This window comes from Phyllosticta capitalensis, assembly GCF_038381095.1.
Source record: "Phyllosticta capitalensis strain CBS 128856 chromosome Unknown BKA78scaffold_3, whole genome shotgun sequence".
Lineage (NCBI taxonomy): Eukaryota > Fungi > Ascomycota > Dothideomycetes > Botryosphaeriales > Phyllostictaceae > Phyllosticta > Phyllosticta capitalensis.
Window position 1 is genome coordinate 282,433 of NW_027117441.1, and position 18,824 is coordinate 301,256.

Sequence of the window (18,824 nt, forward strand, 5' to 3'; positions counted from 1 at the left end):
CGGACTGCGGAGGTGACTGACAGTCCTCCTTCGCTTGCGGCCTCGCCTGGCAGAAAAGGGGAAGAAAGAAAAAGAACAAAAAGAACAAGGCCGCGGACGCAACTTGAACTGGCGCCCTTCATTGTCGACTATGAGAGTGCCCGATAAGGACAAGCGATCCAGAGCACCCTTCAAATATGTGGGTAAACCGCAAGCCCAAACCACTTGACCAAGCCTCCGCGTTCTTGATATGCTGTATTGGCCATACTTGTTGGAGAAGGTTTCGCGGAGTTGGTATGTATATCCCATGCTGAAGAACTTGGAGCGATGCGGCCACCAGCAAGCCAGGTAGGTCCCTTTTACCACCTGCTCTGAAATGAGATATCGTCCGGACATTTTTGTCAGTCATGTTGTAACAAGTGAGAAGATGCCAATGAGGGAATGAAGCTTTGTAGCAAAATTTGGGGCACACGTAGCTACGACTGCTCCCTCTAACTCTACACAAAGGACTTGGTGAATTCTGATATCAAGTGCACAAGGCCCTTGAATGCTCCCTGCATGCGAGACTTTCGACATAGAGAGTTTCTACTACTCTGAGGTCGCTTTTACTCCGTTGCTTTCTCTCGGTCGGGCTCCTATGTGTGCCGCGACTTCTGCTACCAAGCTTCGGAAGGTTGCCCGATTGGGAAGGGGTGCCAGTAGACGGAAGGAGGATGTCACCGCGCAGACACTCCAAAGTTAACACTTCGGTGCAATCTTGTCTGAATTTTTCCACCACCGGCTCACGCGGAGTCATCGTCGCGATTTTTGCCCTTCCTACACCCCACGTCTTCGCCGCACCTTTCGCGCTTGCCGCCCTCAAGTCTCAAGAGCGCCATCCGCAACAGCTTCCCGTCTATCCTCTGTAACCAACAGCTTCGGTGTCGCTTTGTGCCGATCTTGCGGCCCTGCCTACCAGACGTAAACAACCTCTCCTTCATTAGGTACCTCGTCATTCGCCGCCAGCGCTCTGCCTCGCATTGCTAGCTTTCAAAATGACCTGGACTGCTGCCACTCACCGCGCCCTTGATCGCATCCTCGAGTTCGGTGTCTACAACCTGCTTGACGACAAGATCCAACCTCGAGAAGTGCCAGTGGGCAGACGCGAAAACAAGAATCGACGCTGGGTCCGCCTTGACGAGCCTGATACGCGGATTCTAGAGCCCCAGGAATGGCCTGAGAATACCGTTATTCAACTTGACAAAATCATTCGCATCGCTCATGACAAATCCATCATCAAGCCTCTGCTCATCAAAAAAGTCCGGGAACGACAGAACGATGATAACAGAAAGCTTCCTTCCCGAATGATTAGAGAAGTCAATGGCAGCGACTTGTCAGACGCACTGCGGGATATTCAAGCTCAGCATGCGGCGCTCGGCAAGAAGCGCAAACAGCGGGCGGACTCGCCCCTTCAGGGTCAGATGGATGGACAAGAAGAGCCGCCCATGAAAAAGCACCAGTCCCTATCTCGCGCCATGTCGGAAACTCAGAAGATTTCCTCGCCAAACGTCAACGTCAGTCCAGGAGTCTCCAGGCCCATGAAGCACCGGTCCCTGTCTCCCACCACGTTAGAAGCTAAGAAGATTCCCTCGCCCGGCGTCAACGTCAGTCCAGGAGTCTCCAGGCTCATTGAGCGCCAGTCCCTGTCTCCCACCACATTGGAAACTAAGAAGATTTCCTCGCCCGACGTCAACGTCAGCCCTGGAGTCTCCAGGCCCATGAAACACCGAATTCAATTTGGTCGTGTCCCCATCATGGAAGATTAGGACTCGTCAAGCAGTGTTGAGCTGCCTACCAGCCCCTCCAGCACGAACTTTCATGCATACTTCAAAGACACATCTCCGGGTGACATGGTCACGGCAGCATATTTCAACAATGAAAGTGATGAGAAGTGGCTCCTTGTGCTTCTAAAAAGCTACATCAGCCGCCTCGAGGATATTCAGAAGGTCATCCGGCCTACTCAATACAAAGAGTCCGAGCAGGCTACCTTCGCCTCTCATATGATCGCCGCTTCAAAGCTCGGCTATTCCACGCATGATCTGAACATCACCTCCTCCAGTGCATTTCTCGACACTTACGTCATGCTACTCGACGATGATCGCACCCAGCTGCTTCATCTGCGCGCTGTGATTGAGATGAATGTCCGAAAGCTCTGGTTTGTCCCCCTGCCTGTCCATCTAGTGGTTTCGATGTCGCTGAGTGCTCCTCAAGCGCGCACGTTGAGCGTCACACTAAGCTTTACCTCGACAAGGAGCTCGAAGAGCGCATCGCTGCAGTGCTAGCCTGAGGCCGAGCTGGCTGTCATCACAAGGAGTGTTCGTGCATACGGCGACTGCAGAAAAAGGCAAGTTTGCGCTCCGCAACACGCACAAAACTTGGACTGACAGGTTATGCAGTGTTTCCATGCCCCATGCCCCGGCCGAGTCCATAATCAGCATATCATATTGTACAAGCAGACCCCGAACCCCGAATTCAGCTACACTAATCCATTCATCAGTCCTCTTCATCTTCCCCCCCGAAAATGTCACTACGTTCCCTAATCCCCTGACTGACGTTTTCTCTTTCACACTAATTTTGCTTTTTGCACTTTGATCCGAATCGAATACTATTGAGCTTGAGTCCGTATGACATGCTCCTATTGAGAAAGCCAAAATTTCGAACTTCTGCTACCTCTTCCGAAATTGTCTAATGCCGCAAATCTGCGTCATTTTGCGATGGAACATGGTAATATGGGCTGGTTGAGCGGCCGTGCTCAACCGTACCATTGCTTGTCAGTGACTCATCAGAAGCAGTATTCGCTACCAAGCCATGATTCGCCTGCGGTCTCGCCTTGCGCAGCAAAAGGACAAGAAAAAAAGCGAGGAGCGACAGTGACTTGAACCGGGGCCCGCAGTCCACTCGGCCGGGTAATCAGCTAGGTTCTACGGAACAGCGCAAATTAAATATTCGATTAAACCGCATACCATCACGCTAACCCAAGGGTATCGCTCCTCCCTGTGTAGTATTGGCCAATACTTGTTGGAAGGACTCTTGCTACATTGGCTTATGTACACTTTCTGCCGAAGTGATTTCGGATAGCCATCCACGCAGACTGACACTGGGAAGAATCCTGGTTCACTCTCACTGCTATCATGGAAGCCTTCAATCCCTGAGCTCATGAAGAGACGACCTCGGAACTGACACCTTCCCTCTGAGACTGACACCTCCTGCCTTATCAGGCGGACTTTTCCACTCTCTGTGTCCGAATTGGCAACCATGATTGTCTCAATTTGGCAATGTTTAATGCGCTTACAAATAATTGCTTGCTTGCTTGCTAGCCTACTTGCTTGACTTAACAGCCGCATCCTTAAAGCACCACCTGGCTGTCGCGCTCTCGCCGTCACGACCCTCATGTTCCGCGTCACGCCCTCGCCGCGCCTCAGCCGTTGCAACCTGGCCTTTGCGCGATCAACACGCAGCACTTCATGGCGCTGGATGTGTGAAGAAGAGGTTGCGGGATGGGTGCAAAAAAGTAATAGTCCCAATCAGGGGGCGCCGAGAGGGCAACCAACTCCTGCTTACGTAAGCGAGCACCCCCTATCTTACTCCCCATTTCCATCCAAACAAGGCGAAGTAGGCTGAGCAAGTTGATTTTTCTGATCTTGACTCTGTGCGTATCATTTTAGACGATAAAATCGCTACTTGGTCCTGTTTTGACCGAGGCTACACACGGACGACATGCGTTGATGAACCTAGCCCGGAATGCAACTGAGAACTGCCTTTGGAGAGGAGCGTTTCTTTCCTGATTTCCATGCCACTGCTCCTCGGGTTTAATACTATGGGATTGATTTATTCTGCCTTTGGCACGAGACGGAGAGATATTGAGAGCTCCTTCTTCGCCGACATGCTCCGCTCAACTCTCGGTCTTTGCTGGTTCTTCTTGCTGCAAAATACAACAGGCCAGACTTTTCTCACCGCTTTCAACTGGAAGAAATTTGATTGAGTGGGTGTTGCTTGCAACATGTTCTAGAAAAAGAGGGCTCGCTAGGAGCTCGCTATGGTAATTGAACCTCGCAAAGCTAACACTGACATGACCGGCTTGCCTTGGGCGGGTTTGCTCGTCACTTCAGCCTCCACAAGACTACCGTTCTCAACACCACCAGGGCAGGTGACTGTTCTGCTTGTGCTCGTTCAGAGGTGGCGCAGAGAAGAGCGAGGGGTCAAAGATGGTCAGGCGGTGGGTACCTGAACCGAAGTCCGCGGGCTCAATTGAAGTACATTTTCAAAAGTGGCTTTGTCAACTCGACACAAGCCCCAGAGCATTAGTCACAGAGCCTCATCAGATTAAACACTTTCGTCAGATCAATGCTGCTACGGATCATCTTTCCCAGTGTTTAGCCGCCGTCCACTGGGCAACCTCTCTTCTTCCCTTCAGCTCGCGCACATCTAGCTACTTATCCAATCTCCCACTCTACACCATCCCCTTCCCTCTCTCTCTCTCTTCAAGCTGCACATCAAAGTTTTGATACCGTCACCACTTCGTGTCTGCTCCCTTTGGCCCTCTTTGGCCGCAGATTTCCGATTGTTGGAACCAGGCGCTGCGAGCATAAAGCCGAAATTTTGTCTTCATACAATCCAACCCGATTCCGTCATCAAACTCTGCATACCACGACCGGCTTTTTCCAATCCAGTCCTTGCTCAACCTTCAGTATCCACGCACCACTGTGGATAAGTTGTGCGTTGGTGGTCTCACCTTGCTTCTCCCATCCATTCTACCTTCCGACACGAAATCAGAGCAAACGACCTTGACTGCAACGGTACCATCAGTGTTTCTCTTACCACGACACTTCACTAACTCTTCTTGCAGTCATCGTCAGTCTCGAGATGTCTTCGACAGCTCCCATCCCTCACCCAGTCCATCTTGCTTTGAACTACATCAACAAGATAGGAGCGGACAACTTGATCGACCCTAGCATTCAGCCGCGCGCAGCGCCTCGTAGCCGAGCCGAGTCTAGTAAGACTCTTGTTCACGAGCCTGACAATCAGCCGCTGAAGCCTCAACTGTGGCCGCACGGCATCATCTGTGCCGTCTCGAAGCTCGGAAACACCTGCCAGACTGCAGGTGACGCCAAAGCGTTGACTTTACGCCATGTGCATATTCGCCAAAACAACGCTAATCTGGACCCCTACTTCCGAGACATCAGAGAAGTGTGCATGATGGACCTCACTGCCGCACTGAAAGAAGCGAACGCTGCCAGCACTATCTCGGAGCAGAAGGTCAACAAGCGCGCAGACTCGCCATTCGAAGGCCATATCGAAAACGGAAAGCCATCGTTCCCGGCGCCCAAGACACTGGCTGGACGTCAAAGCCTCTTGAGCTCTCGATGGGCACCGAAGAATCAGCCTGCCGGAGCTCTCTCTGGACCACGCGGTCACTCCTTGTCTGTCCCCAAGCACCAATCCTCTGACAGTCCCATCACTCGCACCTTGCCCAACCTGCAGCAGTCCAACGTCCTCGATCGACCTAAGACAGCTCTTTCTGTGCCCGCTGGTCTCATCAGACCGGTTACCAGACAATCTACCTTCTCTGACAAGCCCATCGCTCGCCTCTTGCCGGACCACAAGCAATCAACGTCTATGGACCCGCCTCTGCAAGGTCATACTGCGCCTGTCAATCGTCTCTCGCCAGAACTCGAGAAGCCAATTTCTTCTGAGAAGCCTGCTGCTCTCATCTCCCCAGACCCGCCTAAGGAAGCTCTTGCTTTGCCTGGTCACGGCTCGCCGGAGCCCGAGCAATCGAACCCATCGAAGCAGTCTCTGCAGGTTCCTTCTGTGCCACGTGTCTCCATTCCAGTCCCCACGCAACCTGCGCCTTCAAAGCAGCCTGTAAATGCGCTCACTGGACTCTTCGGCCGTCTCTCACTGGACCACAAGAATTCGCACCAGGTTCAGCTTCCTTCACCCTCTTTTCGCCCTATGGACAGGATTGGCATCCAGTTTGGTGATGTTCCTACGCTCAGGGAAGCCCACTACAACGTTCAGCCTCCTCTCGGCGCCTCCAACGCAGACCCCAGAGCCCTTCTTAGTGAGGCATCGGCCATCAACGACGGGGAATACAAGCTTTTGGAGATTCTAAAGAGCTACATCGATCGTCTTGAGCTGATAGAGTTGGGTATCGGGCCCAAGAACAGTGGTGAGACCCGTGAATCTGCCGTTCTCTCCTACATGATGGCGTCTGTCAAGCTCAACGACTCAACTGCCGACCTTGACGCCAGCTCAATGGAAGCACTGCATGCCAACTACAAGGAACTGGTCGGGTTCAATCGTATATTTCTGGCCCGTTGGCGCTTGGCAGTGGAGGACAGTCTCCGAAGGCTCTAGTAAGTCACTACCCGTGTGCTCCATGAGAAACATTGCTAACATTTCCTGAAGTGAGTACTTCCAGGAGCACTCGAGCATCAGTATCAACGAGACAACTCATGAGCGTATCGTAGGGTTGTTGACTTGAAAAACATGGTTCCCAACAACAGGACTACTTTATGTCCCCCCACGGTGTGTACAGACTCAGCAGTATTCAACCGCATGGCCCCCGTATGCATAGGAGTGTATGCACCCAAGCAACCACTTGTCATTGAACACCCATCTGTCCGGTGTCCATTCCCAAAGGCGTTCGTCTGTCGGGGAATCGCAAAGATCGGCAAGTGTTGCTTCTCACTTTCTGTCAGACTCAAGCTGACATTCAACGCAGCCGAAGATGGACCAGCAGTAAAGTTTGAAGTACAAATTGTAATCTTCAAGTCTCCCAGACTGGTTATTCCGCCTCCCATTGCACCCATGCTCCTTGGTCGTCATCCTTTACGGCAAGGCAGTCATGTGTTGGGCGAATCTGCCCCCGCACACTTGGGAGGTAGGCAAGTTCGCTCTCCTTGACGAGCGAATGTGCTCAACTAACATGATACACAGTCAGCCTCCACTTCGTCATCAGCAAAGGCCGTAAAATTCAGCTATTCAACCTCATCCCTGTCCTTATATCGACAGCGTTTGCGTCCTACAATTCCCCAAATTGCCTTTCCGCCTTACCCATTTGATTCGCTGGTTCTGATGCTTGGGCTTAAGATTGGATAAAAACCTGTAGCTACGACAGTCCAGCACCACCTTAGCACTTTATAAAATAGATCATGTCGGATCCCAAACACGGCAACGTGGCCTGATAGCTTCCATCACTTGTGAAGGCTTTTGACAAGACCGCAGTAGGTAACGTGGTTGCAGGAAGCACTGCTTGCGTATTTGCGGTGATCGAAGCGCCCAAGGGCTCTGCTCCTCTTCCAAATGTATCCGTTCTATTGTAGCGCTTGTCTCTCAATTAGACTGTCCAGTACGACATCACAGTGAAGCTACATCACCACGCTACCGTCAGCTTGCGTCCAAATAGGATGGTAAGCTTTCCTCCCCCAAGCGCAATTCCTTCTTTTAGCGTTGTCGTTGGAATAATCCTTCTCGCAGAGTCTGCGGCACCATGAACCATATTGAAAACGTTGGGGCCGACTGTCTGCTTAAATTCGGTATCCAGCCTCGCTCTGTGTCCAAAGGCCGACGCGATTCGAAATATATTCGCGTTGATAAGGCAGAGGTTCGCCTCCTACATCAACCAGGAAAATAGTAACAAGCCCGAGCCTGGCTGCAACTACGGGCTAAGCCGGACGGAACAGTCCGTCGTGATGTTGGGCGTCTTCATTCCCAGTAGTGCTCTTTGCCTTTCACTTTCCTCTCCCCTTTTCCACTTTTTTTGTTGTGTCTTTTGTTTTTCTCTCCGCGCGCCCCCTTTTCTTCCCTTCCCCAAACTCCCCTCCCCCCGCCCCACTTACCCACCTTTTCAGAGACTGTCCCTCCCACCCGCGTACTCTTTTGGGCAAGAATGCATTCTCCACTCATGCCTACGACGTTTGAATTGGCAGACAGGCGCCAAATTGGGTCGCCCACCCGCCTCCGCGTTCCATCGCCTCCCCGCGCTTGACAATGACGCGCTTGATGGCGATGCAGGAGATTAGGTGGCTAGGTTAATGACGGCTTTGGCACGATAGTATAGCAGTAGACTCGTAAGACCTAGTTGAGTAACTTCAAACATTGCAAGTGGTGAGCAAGGTGTGGGAGACATGGCCTAAAAGGGGGGTGGGTCAGAATCTGAAAAGGGGGTGAAAGAGCGGGGTCAGTAACCCAGCGACCATGGCAGGAGCTCTTTCACTGCCACCTCAAAATTGAAGCCAGGATATCATCATGGCCATCGCAAAACCTTCCAAGGTTTGTGTCCGCGCGAAGATTGTCAAGAAGGTGACACCTCGCCGCATCCGCGCTCGCAAAACCACCATCGCGCGCGCATTCCCTTCCGCCACGACCGGGAGACTCCCATCAGCGGCTTCAAGATTCTGTTCAAATGTCTCAATGGTCTTGTAGCGGGGTCAGACACGATGCGTAAGCGGAATTGCAGACATGAAGTGGTCCTGTTCATCGTCATTGTTTTTGAAAAGATGTTGGAATTGCTATAGTGGATGCAAGTAGTCCTGCTGAATAGTGTTAAATATCTCGCTTCTTGCCGTGCAAGAATAGCAGTGGCAGCCCCGTGCCGAATCCTCATCGGATCTTGTCCACTGTCATCGGCATTCTCGCGGCCGCAGCGTTCAAGTCGTCGCATCCTGCACGAGCGAGCTCCCAATTCTCAACACACTCTTTCTTGCCCTGTTACCTCCACTCTTCCATCTTCATGCAATAGCCACATCATCACCACTTTCGCTCCGGAACCATCAGCTGGCTTGTTCCGCTGCCTGCGCATTGGGAGCACCAAAACAAAGCACATCTCAGCTCTTCCCATCTCGCCAACACCATCTTCACCTCACAAGATTGCGACCGAATCCCCTCTGAATCGGCCTCCATTACAATCCTCTTTCGACCAAATTTTGCTTGCATCATGACAGTCGAAAACGACTACCGCGATTCCTTGCAGGTGATCCAAAGGATCGGCGCCGATAACCTACTTGACACCAGCATCCAGCCACGCGCGGTGCCACATGGACGAGCCGACAGTATGAAGGCTCGAATTGATGAGGCCGACACTCCCAGGCTTCGCCTTTTGGAATGGCCGCGAGACGTCGTCAGGCTTTTGGTTAAGCTTCACAAGATCTGCTCGGGCCCTGAAGAGGTCAAGTCCATTACGCTCCGCTTCGTCCACATCCGCCAGAACCACACCAATCTGCGCCAATCTCTCAGCGCCATCAGGGAAGTTCAACTTATGGATCTCGAAGCCGCAATGAAGGCGACGAAGGAGGCCAAGGCCGCCAACACCCCATCGGAGCAGAACGCCGCGGAGCACGTTGCCTCACCTTTGGGTCAGACTGTGCACAACGCGATGCCATTTCAGAAGCCCAAGACTCACGCTAGACACCAAAGCCTTTTCAACTCGCGCTGGACTCCGAAGAATGAAACGACTCAGGCTCTTGCCGTACCCTCCTGTGGCCGCATTTCGTCGGGTCCCAAGCCAACGGCACCTCTCGGTCAGCCTACTGCTCTCCTCTTGCCGGACAAATCTGCGCATTCAAACAATTCTGATCAACCCCTGCAAGTTCAAGCTCCTACTGTCTCCAGTGGCGTCGTATCGCCAGGTCCAGAGGAATCCAACCTCCCGGAGCAGATTTCGCAATTTCTTCCTGCGCTCAAGGGTGACGTCGCGCCGGTCCCTCTGCAGTCTACGTCTTCGGAGCAGCCTTCGCAGCCTTTCTCTACACTCAATGCTGCCGCGCCAGCTTTCAATCAAGCCATCCCCCTGGAGCGTCCCTTGCAATCTCTCACTGTACCCAGCAATGATGTCTCAGCGGTCTCCCTGCAGTCTACGCCTTCGGACCAGTCTTCGCAACCTCTCTCGACACTCAATGCTGCCGCGCCGGTTTTCCAGCAATTCATCCCCCTGGAGCGTCCCTCGCAATCTCTCACTGTACACAGCGGTGACGTCTCGCCGGTCCCTTTGCAGTTCGCCTCTTCGGGACAGTCTCCGCCACATCTCCCTGCACCCGATGCTGCTGTCGCACCGGTTCTCCAGCAATCCATGCCTCTGGAGCAGCCTATTCGGTCTCTGCCCGGACTCTTCGAACACCTTTCACTGGAGAACGATAACCCGTCCTCTTCCCCCAAGGTCGAACTTCCTCCGGCTCCCTTCCCAGCTCGGCTATGGCTAGCTCCAACGACGCGCCGGCCGTCGATGAGAAAGACTTCAAGCTCCTTCAAATTTTGAAGAGCTACGTCACTCGTCTGGAGCTCATTGAGCTGCACATCGGACCTGCCAACGTCAACGAGTCGCAGGATTCGGCGACTGGCTCCTACCTGACTTCACTTGTCAGGCTCAACGACAACACGGCCAAGCTTGACGTCAGCTCGACGGACGCCCTTCACGGCAACTACCAAGAGCTAATCGATTTCAATGCCGTATGGCTTGTCCATTGGCGCTTGGTGGTCAAGAACAGCCTGCGAAAGCTCTAGTATGTCCACCCATCCACCCATCTATCTTTCTTCCTGTGTGTCGTATGAGAAACATGACTGACATTTCCTCAAGCGAACATTTCCAGGAGCACTCAAGTCTCCACCTCGACAGTGACCTACAAGAGCGCATTGTGGCACTGTTGACCTGAAGCATCTGTACTTCGACCAGAAGCCCATTGAGCATTGTGCTCATGTATACTTGGGGCTGTCATTCAATTTGTTCAGAATAATTTGACAGCGCTTGACAACAAGGCCCAATACTACTCAGGAGTCTCTATGCAGCAGGCAACACCGTTGACAAACATGCATCTGGTCAAATCTGCGGGTAAAAGCGCAGAGGGAGGAGCACTTATGCGGAGAATGTGGAAACAGGCAAGCTCTACTCCCTACTCTCTGCAAGAATCAAGCTAACATTTTACATAGGCTTCAGAGAAAACGGGTTGGAGAAAAACACGATGTATTATATTAAAGTCCACAGGAACCCCAAACCAACAGCTCTGCTGGCCGAGGACCTGCGACTACCGATTTCGGAACCGCATGAGGCCAAGAGAGCATTTTATTCTGTAAAACCTTTTTCTTTTCCTTTCTCTATTCGTGCATCCAGATGAAAGTGACGACTTCGAGGCTTCCGTCAGATTTTAGCTGACATCTTCATGGGTGTGGCGGCCGAGTGGAGTTGTCGGGCAGGGGACTGATAAGGGGGCGGGCGCCTAGGGTGCAGTCGGCCAGTGTAACAATTACTCGGTAATGAATAGATACTCATTGAACCAACTCCAGCACTGCCATTTTACTTCATAGAGGGCGAGTAGATTTTATGTGGACTATGAAAGTTAAAAATTTTGTGCAAACTTGTTTGGCTTGCGTTCATATTACTTCTTGCTCTGCTATAAGAACGCGTTTACAGCCTTTGAAAGTTCTTTATGAAAGCCACATGAATTCTTTTGAGCTGTAGTATAAAAGCGGCCCTGTTTATTGTCTCTTTCGTTTTCTGAATTCTTGAAAAGACGTTGGAACTACTAGCGTGGATGCAAGTGGTCCTGCCAAAGAGTGTGAAGTGTCTCGCTCTTGGTACAAGGGCAGTGGTGGGAGCCACGCTGTAGCAGCCACGTACCAAATCCCAGTATTAACACCTCCAGAGCTGCGCGGACCCCAAAGAGACTCCTGTTTCTAGCCTTCACCCGCACACTAAAAACCTTTTCCGGGCTTCCAGACCCGAGCATCACAACAAAACGTCAACAACACCATGTCACCATCAGCGCGACTTCCCATCCATCATCCTCCTTTGTTTAACCCTCCTTCCTCTATCATTCCCACATCGCCGTTGACAATGTCGTCCGATCAGCTTTGCCCCAATGTCCGCTCAGCCTTAAAGCGCATCGAAGAGGTTGGCATCGACAGCTTGCTTGACGCCAGCATCATGCCACGCATCGTTCCCAATGGCCGGTCTACGAAGAGAAAGGCTCGCCTTGACGAGCCCGACACTACACCTCTCCCACCGCCCAGCTGGCCCGCTCCTATCATCCTCGGACTCGACAATCTCATCAAGCATTGTTCGAATCCAGCGACAATCAAAGCCGCCATCCGCCAACGCGTGAGCCTGCGACAGAGCGACGAGCGCATTCGCCGCGGAATTCGCATCATCAGAGAGGTGACGAAGCTGGACATCAAGTTTGCGCTGAATGAAATCATGGCGGACACGAAGGCGCTTGCTACTACCACCTCTACTACTTCGGTTTGTGCCACGACCACGTCTATGACCGCGTATGCTTCTTCAGCGCCCGTCACATCTGAGAATTCTGCGCTTGCTGCTTCTGCACCCGCTGTTACTTCTCCCGCTTCACCTCCTGCCCGCGTGATCGCCAAAGCAGCGCCTGCAACCAAGCACGAGCTCACATCGAACTCGATGCTGCCAGCTCAGGTGCACGAGAAGCAACAGTCGACCTTCAAGACGTCTCATTCTGCGAAGCCCCAGCCGCTCTCTAGACCCCGAAGCCTCCTCAACTCTCGCTGGGCACCTGAAAGTCAACGTCTCCAAGTTCTCGCCGGACCCGCCAATCGTCTCACATCAGAATTCCAGGAATCAGCCTCTCCGGATCAGCACCACCAAGCTCTCGTCGGACCTGTTGATCGTCTTACTCCGAGTCTCCAGGCATCAGCCTCTCCCGATCTGCATATTCAAGTTCTTGCCCGGCCCGTCGATTGCCTCGGACCGAACCTTCAAGAATCAGTCACTCCGAAGCAGGATCTCCAAGCTCCTGTTGGACCCCCTGCTCAACTCGCATCAGACCTCCAGGAATCAACATCTCTAGGCCAGCCTCTCCAAGCTCTTCTTGGAAATCCTGGTGACCTTGGATCGGGTTTTCAGGAGTCAGCCTCCCGAGACCAGCATCTTCAAGCTCTCGTTGGACCTCTTGCTCCCATGGCACTGAAACCCAAGAAAGCGACCTCTTCAGTTCAAGCACTCGTGAGACTCTTTGAACAACTCTCGCTGGACTCCGACTTCGATAATTCAGGCTCGAAGGATCAGCCTCTCCCAGCTCTCCATGGACCGCACGGCCGCCTCTCGCTTGAACCCCAGGACCCAGCCTCGGTTCCCGTGGTCGAGCTTCCCACCCCTCAATTCAGACCGACAAAGAAACCCGTCATCCAATTCGGCGATGTTCCTCCTCCCAGAAACGGCCAATCTTGCCTCGACGATAATGAACATGCTTCCAGCCTCTCTATTGTCAAGCCCCGCGCCCATCTCAGCGACGAGCCGACGGGCAATGTGGAGGACTACCAGCTTCTCTTGATTCTTCAAAGCTACATCGATCGCCTGGAGATCATCAAGCTGCTTCACCGCCCCGACGACATCCTCAACGAATCCCATCAATCGGCCCTGTCTTCCTACCTCATCGCCGCAGTCAAGCTCACTGATTCAACGGCTGAGCTAAACACCGCCGCTACTGATGCGCTCTTCACGAACTACCGGGATCTTCTTAATTTCAATCGCACGTGGCTGGCTCATTGGCGCCTCATGATTGAGGAGAGCCTCAGAAAGCTTTAGTATGTCTCCTCATGTCCTACATAAGAAACATCGCTGACCGTTCCTAAAGCGCCCATTTCCTGGAGCACTCCAGCCTCCACCTGGATGAAGAGACTCATCAAAGCATTGCAGCGGTGCTGTCTTGAAGTCAGAGAGGCAAGTCGTCAATCCTTGCTCCGCTGAATCGCCAAACTAACACGCTTCACAGACGGCCTTTCAAGACAGTGTTGCAGTGAAGCCAACTTGTTTTCAACGACAGCCTCGGAGCACAATGACTGCTTTATGGACTGGCTGTCGCTTGTTGGCAGGTATTCAGCATGACTTCGTCTCCCATTGCTCCCCGGAAATGTGTGGGAATTGCTTCTTTTGTCGGTTGGAAGTGAGTCCAAAGAAGCACGGGCACTTTGTTCGAGGGTCTGCTGCAGTGGATTCTTGCTGAGTTCGACTTGTGTGCCGCTTCAGTGGTTTATGGAGCCTTTAGTCGTGAAGGCTCTCCCAGCTGTACTTCGTCGATCCTCCTTAGTGTAGCACGGAGTACTAATTCAATGAACGGAGATCGAGAACGACCAGTTATCTTGGGATTGGAAACCAACGGAGGATTGGAACCGCAGCCGTCTCGAAGCTCTCCAGAAGTGATCAATGTTGCAATCCGAACGGTTCTTCCTCCCAAAGTAATCATGTCACTTACCGAAGTTTTGGCATTTTGATGCGGTTTTTCCTTTTGGCGAGATTCAGCGCTTGCTCTTCGCAGTAGTAGATTTTGTCGTTGCCCAAGTCGCGGCAGCTGTGGAGGGTATCATGAAAAGAGTTAGCGCGCGCCTACGCATCTGGCGAAGAAGACGGCGAAAAAAGGGTGAACACAAGGCAAGTCCAAGCACGATAATCTTGTTGGCGGGCACTCGCGAGGTGCTCGGCTAGCTCGAGCTGCTTAGCCAGTAGGGAAGCATGGACAGTTGATAGAAGGGTGTTTAAAGTTTACCAGTCACTGCATGTTTTTGCAAGTCTCGCAGAGTCTTTTCGTCAAAGTAGCGAAGTCACTTCGTCGATGCGACGCAACACCTCGCTCACCGGACAATTTACGGGCCTGATTGCACGAGTCCGGAACATCTCGCTGCTTCCATGTCTGCGGGAATAGAATTACTCAAGGATTCTGCCCCTCTTTTCAGACGACGCAAGTGACTAGCATATGGCACCATCCAGATTCAGCTCCACCAATGCTCGCTTCTTGCCTGTAGCGAGGCAAAGACGTAGGGGCGCCTGATTTGACTTGCAGGATTAATTTCAGGGAGACAGTGCCTTTGAAGCCATGGCTTGTGCGTGTACTTGCTCATCACAGTGAGCCCGATGCAGAGATTGAGACGGCTATTGTCATGATCTAAATCGACAAGTAGTGTGGCGTAGACAAAAGAAGGATGTGAAAAAGAGGTGTGATTGTTAAGAGTTTACGCCTTCGCTACAGCAAACGAGAGGCAAAGGCGACATTTAAGGGAAGGTAAAAGAAAAAAAAATAACAAGCTGCAGCGAGGGGACTCGAACACCGGTTGGTTGGTCATAAGCCGCGAGAGCCTCAATATGAAGGGCAACCTGACTTTCCAATCGGGCCAAGTGGGCCACAGCTTGTTGGATTTAGAACTTGCCAAAACAAAATATAATCATCATGCAATCTTTCATCGAGGTCAAGGCCAGAGCGTTTGACACTCTTCTTCGGTGGTTGAATTTCTGATGCCCGTTTTTGAGTCACTGAAACCACAGCCTCCATGTAACATAGTGTAGCCTGCATCTTCTGACTTCCTAATAGCCAGGCGATGCGCCCAATTGGTCGGGTAGTATGGTGATGACGGCCATAAGTATTTTCGTTTTGTGTATGGAGGAGGTGCGCGCCAAAAGACGCGCCTATCTACAACTCGCAGGGACTTGCGCGACGACAACCAATGATGTGATGGCGATTTGATTCAACGGGAGCGCCAGGAAGGAGCGCCGACCCGACCTTTACTGTCGCTCACTTGGATATTGCGCCTAAGGTGAGCGAAAAGCAAGCAAGTAGTGACGACATTAAGATCAAATGTCGCAACTCGAGTGCGTAGGCGAGCGCGTAGGCGAGTGCAAAAAAGCCATTTCAGGGCGTGTCGTTTGAAATTTGGCGACCTTGTTTTCCAGTGGCTCCTTCTGTTTTCTCGCTGGACGCTTCTGGCAGCCACTGGAAAAACTTTGCACCACACGAAACGTCGACCTCCCACTCAGCGCTCACTGTCCTGCCGACACTTTGTATTCGACATAACATCGCGGCCTGATATCACTGAGCACCCACCCTCACGCCTGCTTCGCTCAGTCGCTCAGTCGCTCAGTCTCTCAGTCACAATCCTATTGAAGCTCGCCGCCGTACAACTTCCAACACCCTTCAGGTCTAACAATCCCATCACCATGAGGGAACATGCGGCGCATGACGCTCTAGCAAGACTGCAAAGTGTGGGTATTGACAGCCTCGTCGATGACAGAATCAAGCCTCGCGCGGTACCGAACGGCAGAAACCGGCGCTTGAAGGCCCGCCTCAATGAGCCTGATCCTGGAATCCTGCGCCTCGAGGATTGGCCGCACAACACCGTCATCCACATCTGGAAGATTTACGAACGTTCCCAGCAGCCGGATGTCGTCAAGTCGCTGCTCCTCCATCACGTGCGCATCAGGCAGAACGACCGCCGCTACCCTGACAACGTCCGATTGATTAGAGAAGTGTGGCAAGCCGACCTTGAAGCCGCACTGAACGATGTTGTTCCTGCAAAGGTGTTGGATAATAAGCGCAAGAAGAGGGCAGACTCGCCACTCAGTGGCCAAACCGACGAAGAAGAAGAGGACCCTCCGATCAAGAAGCAACAACACCTTCCGGATCATCGCCCTTCGCAGAACAAATCTCCAATTGCTTTGGAAAGCTTTCAACCACCGTACACCTCCAACATGCAGGCTAAATTGCCGTCAAGAAGCAGTGACATCACGGTAGTCCGGCGTTCTGAGGGCAAGACCATGGAACCCGCGCTTGCTCATCAGCCGACCAACGACCAAAACCATCATGAGCCGCACTTTGAAGTCGATGGAAAAGCGGGAAAAGGAAACAAGAGGCAGGAGACAATGTCCCAGGGCAAAGATGGAGCCAGGGACGAGACCGAGTGCCAAGTAGGCGTGAGCAGCCAACAGCCACGGATTCCACCGGGTTTCGACTTGGTGAAAATTCTCGACCATCCCAACACCAACGGCGTGCTCATGATGATGCTGCATGCTGACGTTGCGCGTCTGGAGAAGATAAACCGCCAAATTGGCCCCAAACAGGAGGATGATGCCTCTGAAGCCTCCTCGTTCGCCTCGCACTTGGTTGCTGCAGCCTTGGTGGGCGAAGCCTCCCGGGCTCTGGAGGGCGAAGTCGGTCAAGAATTTACAGAGCTGCTCAAGTTGCGCATGCAAGATGAGCGCTCCCACTTGAGCCACCAGCGAGCTGTGCTGGAGAAAAGCATCCTCAAGCTCCGGTAAGTGCATTCCCCAAACTTTTTGGAATAAGCTGACATTCTATTGCAAAGGGCATACATCGAGAAGAATCCTGAGCTCAAGCTGGGCGATGACATCAAGAAGCGCATTGACAAAGTGCTGTCTTGAGGTTGCCGGCGCACAGCGGACCTTCTAGCGCCCCATACCGCAGCCTTTGGCATCTAAAGATCTGTCGAGAAGCGGACATACCAGACTATTCGGGCAAACCACAGTAGTGGTCTTGGAGGAGTGTTCGACCTTGATCCACGCCGCTTGAGGTTCATTGACCACGACAACAGTGAGCATTCTTCTTGCTTCCAGAAATACGCGCTGACAGTCCCACAGCCATCCCAGCTTCCGTCGGGCTCGAATGTAATATTACACACTGTGAAGTAGCCGTCCCCCACCCCTCCCCTAACCTGTACTCTAGCCACTGACCGAAACCTTCCCAATCTGTACAACAGCCATTTCGAGACCCCCTCCCTAGCTTGTGTAAGTATTTGGTGTGCCTTTCAAACGAATGATTTTGATTTACCTCCCTCACGTGTACCTGAATGGCCGCTGTTGCTCCACTGGTAGTAAGTTGAATGCCGTTTCTTGTCGCCCCGAACGCGACTCAAAGACGAATTGTTTCGAGCGACAACGATTCGAAAGCCTCGCTCAGCGCGCCTGTTTCTAGAAGCTTTCAGATGCTGCTCCCGCTTTCAGCTGTCGCAACTTGGATACTGCATCGCGTGCCTAAGTTGAAGCCGCCTATCACCACTTCCAAAGGCCATCAAAGGACACGCAGGGCATCTGGACCAAAGACTCCCACCACTCGCCGTTCTTGGTTCTCTAGAGGCTGTCTAGGCAGCGCAACGCAGCGTAGCGCGGCTGTAAGCAAACATACACTGTAATAGCGACTGCATGCCTCGCGACGACAAAGCCACGCGACCAGGTAGGTCCGTCTGTGGCGTCAAAGATTGAATTCTTCTCGAGTTTAGGCGACGGATTTGCACAACTTGACACTCCCGCAGCCGACTGAGTGTAAGAGCCAAGCCAAGCAAGCTTCTTCTCTTGCATCGTTTTGTCTCATCTTGCCTTGCTTTGCCTTGCCTTGCCTTGTCTTGCCTTGTCTTGCCTTGTCTTGCCTTGCCGCTTCTCGTCGTACCCTGTTTCTTGAGCCTCGTGATGAGCGTACGTCACTCACTCGTTTATCAGCCGCAAGCTAGAAGAAGAACGGGAAGAGAAGATAGGGGTGGTGAGTAGAGTGGTTAGACGAAGAGATGGGAGAGAAAAGAAAAACCTTGACCTTAACCGCGACCTCACGCTCAACCTCATCAGGGTTTCCATTCCATTCCATTCCATGACATGAAAGCAAAACAGTGCAAAAGCAAAAGCAAAAGCAAAAGCAAAAGCAACAAGGAGGCGGGCTTACGCCTAGAGTAGACTGGCAGACTGGCAGACAGGCAAGCATGAAGGATGCAACCATCCATACACTAGCCCTCGTCCTTCGCCCCTCGTCCTTCGCGCAGAGGTATGTAGCAGGAGCGCGGTATCTATGGCAAGAGCGAACGAGCGAGCGAGCGAGAGGGTCGAAAACAACCCAAAGTGCCACGACCAACCGCGTCGCCATGGACGACGCCGCCTGCACACGGAAAAGTCGCAACCCCTTTTCCCCCAAAAAGATGCCAATCCCATGTCAAACCCAAACACACACACTCGATCGATCCCATCCATCCATGCATGCGTGCCGCATCGTCATCAGTTTCAATCAATCAATTCA

General features: G+C 52.5%; 6 protein-coding genes across 6 annotated transcripts; all 6 read left to right on the forward strand.

Annotated features, from left to right (window-relative positions):
- Window positions 1-1,013: 1,013 nt before the first annotated feature.
- On the forward strand, window positions 1,014-1,784 carry BKA78DRAFT_350648 (uncharacterized protein; the record flags this gene model as incomplete). The annotated part of the gene is made up of 1 exon (XM_066891032.1): window positions 1,014-1,784. One exon carries the CDS (start codon window positions 1,014-1,016, stop codon window positions 1,782-1,784), a length of 771 nt encoding a protein of 256 aa, XP_066746137.1.
- An 84-nt stretch (window positions 1,785-1,868) lies between these two features.
- BKA78DRAFT_350649 (uncharacterized protein) lies at window positions 1,869-2,305 on the forward strand (the record flags this gene model as incomplete). Its single annotated transcript, XM_066891033.1, has 2 exons — window positions 1,869-2,173; window positions 2,230-2,305. 2 exons carry the CDS (start codon window positions 1,869-1,871, stop codon window positions 2,303-2,305), a joined length of 381 nt encoding a protein of 126 aa, XP_066746138.1.
- A 2,576-nt stretch (window positions 2,306-4,881) lies between these two features.
- BKA78DRAFT_293333 (uncharacterized protein) lies at window positions 4,882-7,085 on the forward strand (the record flags this gene model as incomplete). Its single annotated transcript, XM_066886201.1, is given in 5 exon segments — window positions 4,882-6,377; window positions 6,430-6,487; window positions 6,528-6,549; window positions 6,569-6,904; window positions 6,961-7,085. 5 exon segments carry the CDS (start codon window positions 4,882-4,884, stop codon window positions 7,083-7,085), a joined length of 2,037 nt encoding a protein of 678 aa, XP_066746139.1.
- Window positions 7,086-8,959: 1,874 nt separating this feature from the next.
- On the forward strand, window positions 8,960-10,276 carry BKA78DRAFT_293334 (uncharacterized protein; the record flags this gene model as incomplete). Its single annotated transcript, XM_066886202.1, has 1 exon — window positions 8,960-10,276. The coding sequence occupies one exon, from the start codon at window positions 8,960-8,962 to the stop codon at window positions 10,274-10,276; it is 1,317 nt and encodes a 438-aa protein (XP_066746140.1).
- Window positions 10,277-11,764: 1,488 nt separating this feature from the next.
- Window positions 11,765-13,567, forward strand: BKA78DRAFT_293335 (uncharacterized protein; the record flags this gene model as incomplete). Its single annotated transcript, XM_066886203.1, has 1 exon — window positions 11,765-13,567. The coding sequence occupies one exon, from the start codon at window positions 11,765-11,767 to the stop codon at window positions 13,565-13,567; it is 1,803 nt and encodes a 600-aa protein (XP_066746141.1).
- Window positions 13,568-15,824: 2,257 nt separating this feature from the next.
- Window positions 15,825-17,460, forward strand: BKA78DRAFT_341687 (uncharacterized protein). The gene is made up of 2 exons (XM_066890360.1): window positions 15,825-17,061; window positions 17,113-17,460. The coding sequence occupies exons 1-2, from the start codon at window positions 15,968-15,970 to the stop codon at window positions 17,186-17,188; spliced, it is 1,170 nt and encodes a 389-aa protein (XP_066746142.1). The 5' UTR covers window positions 15,825-15,967; the 3' UTR covers window positions 17,189-17,460.
- Window positions 17,461-18,824: the final 1,364 nt, after the last annotated feature.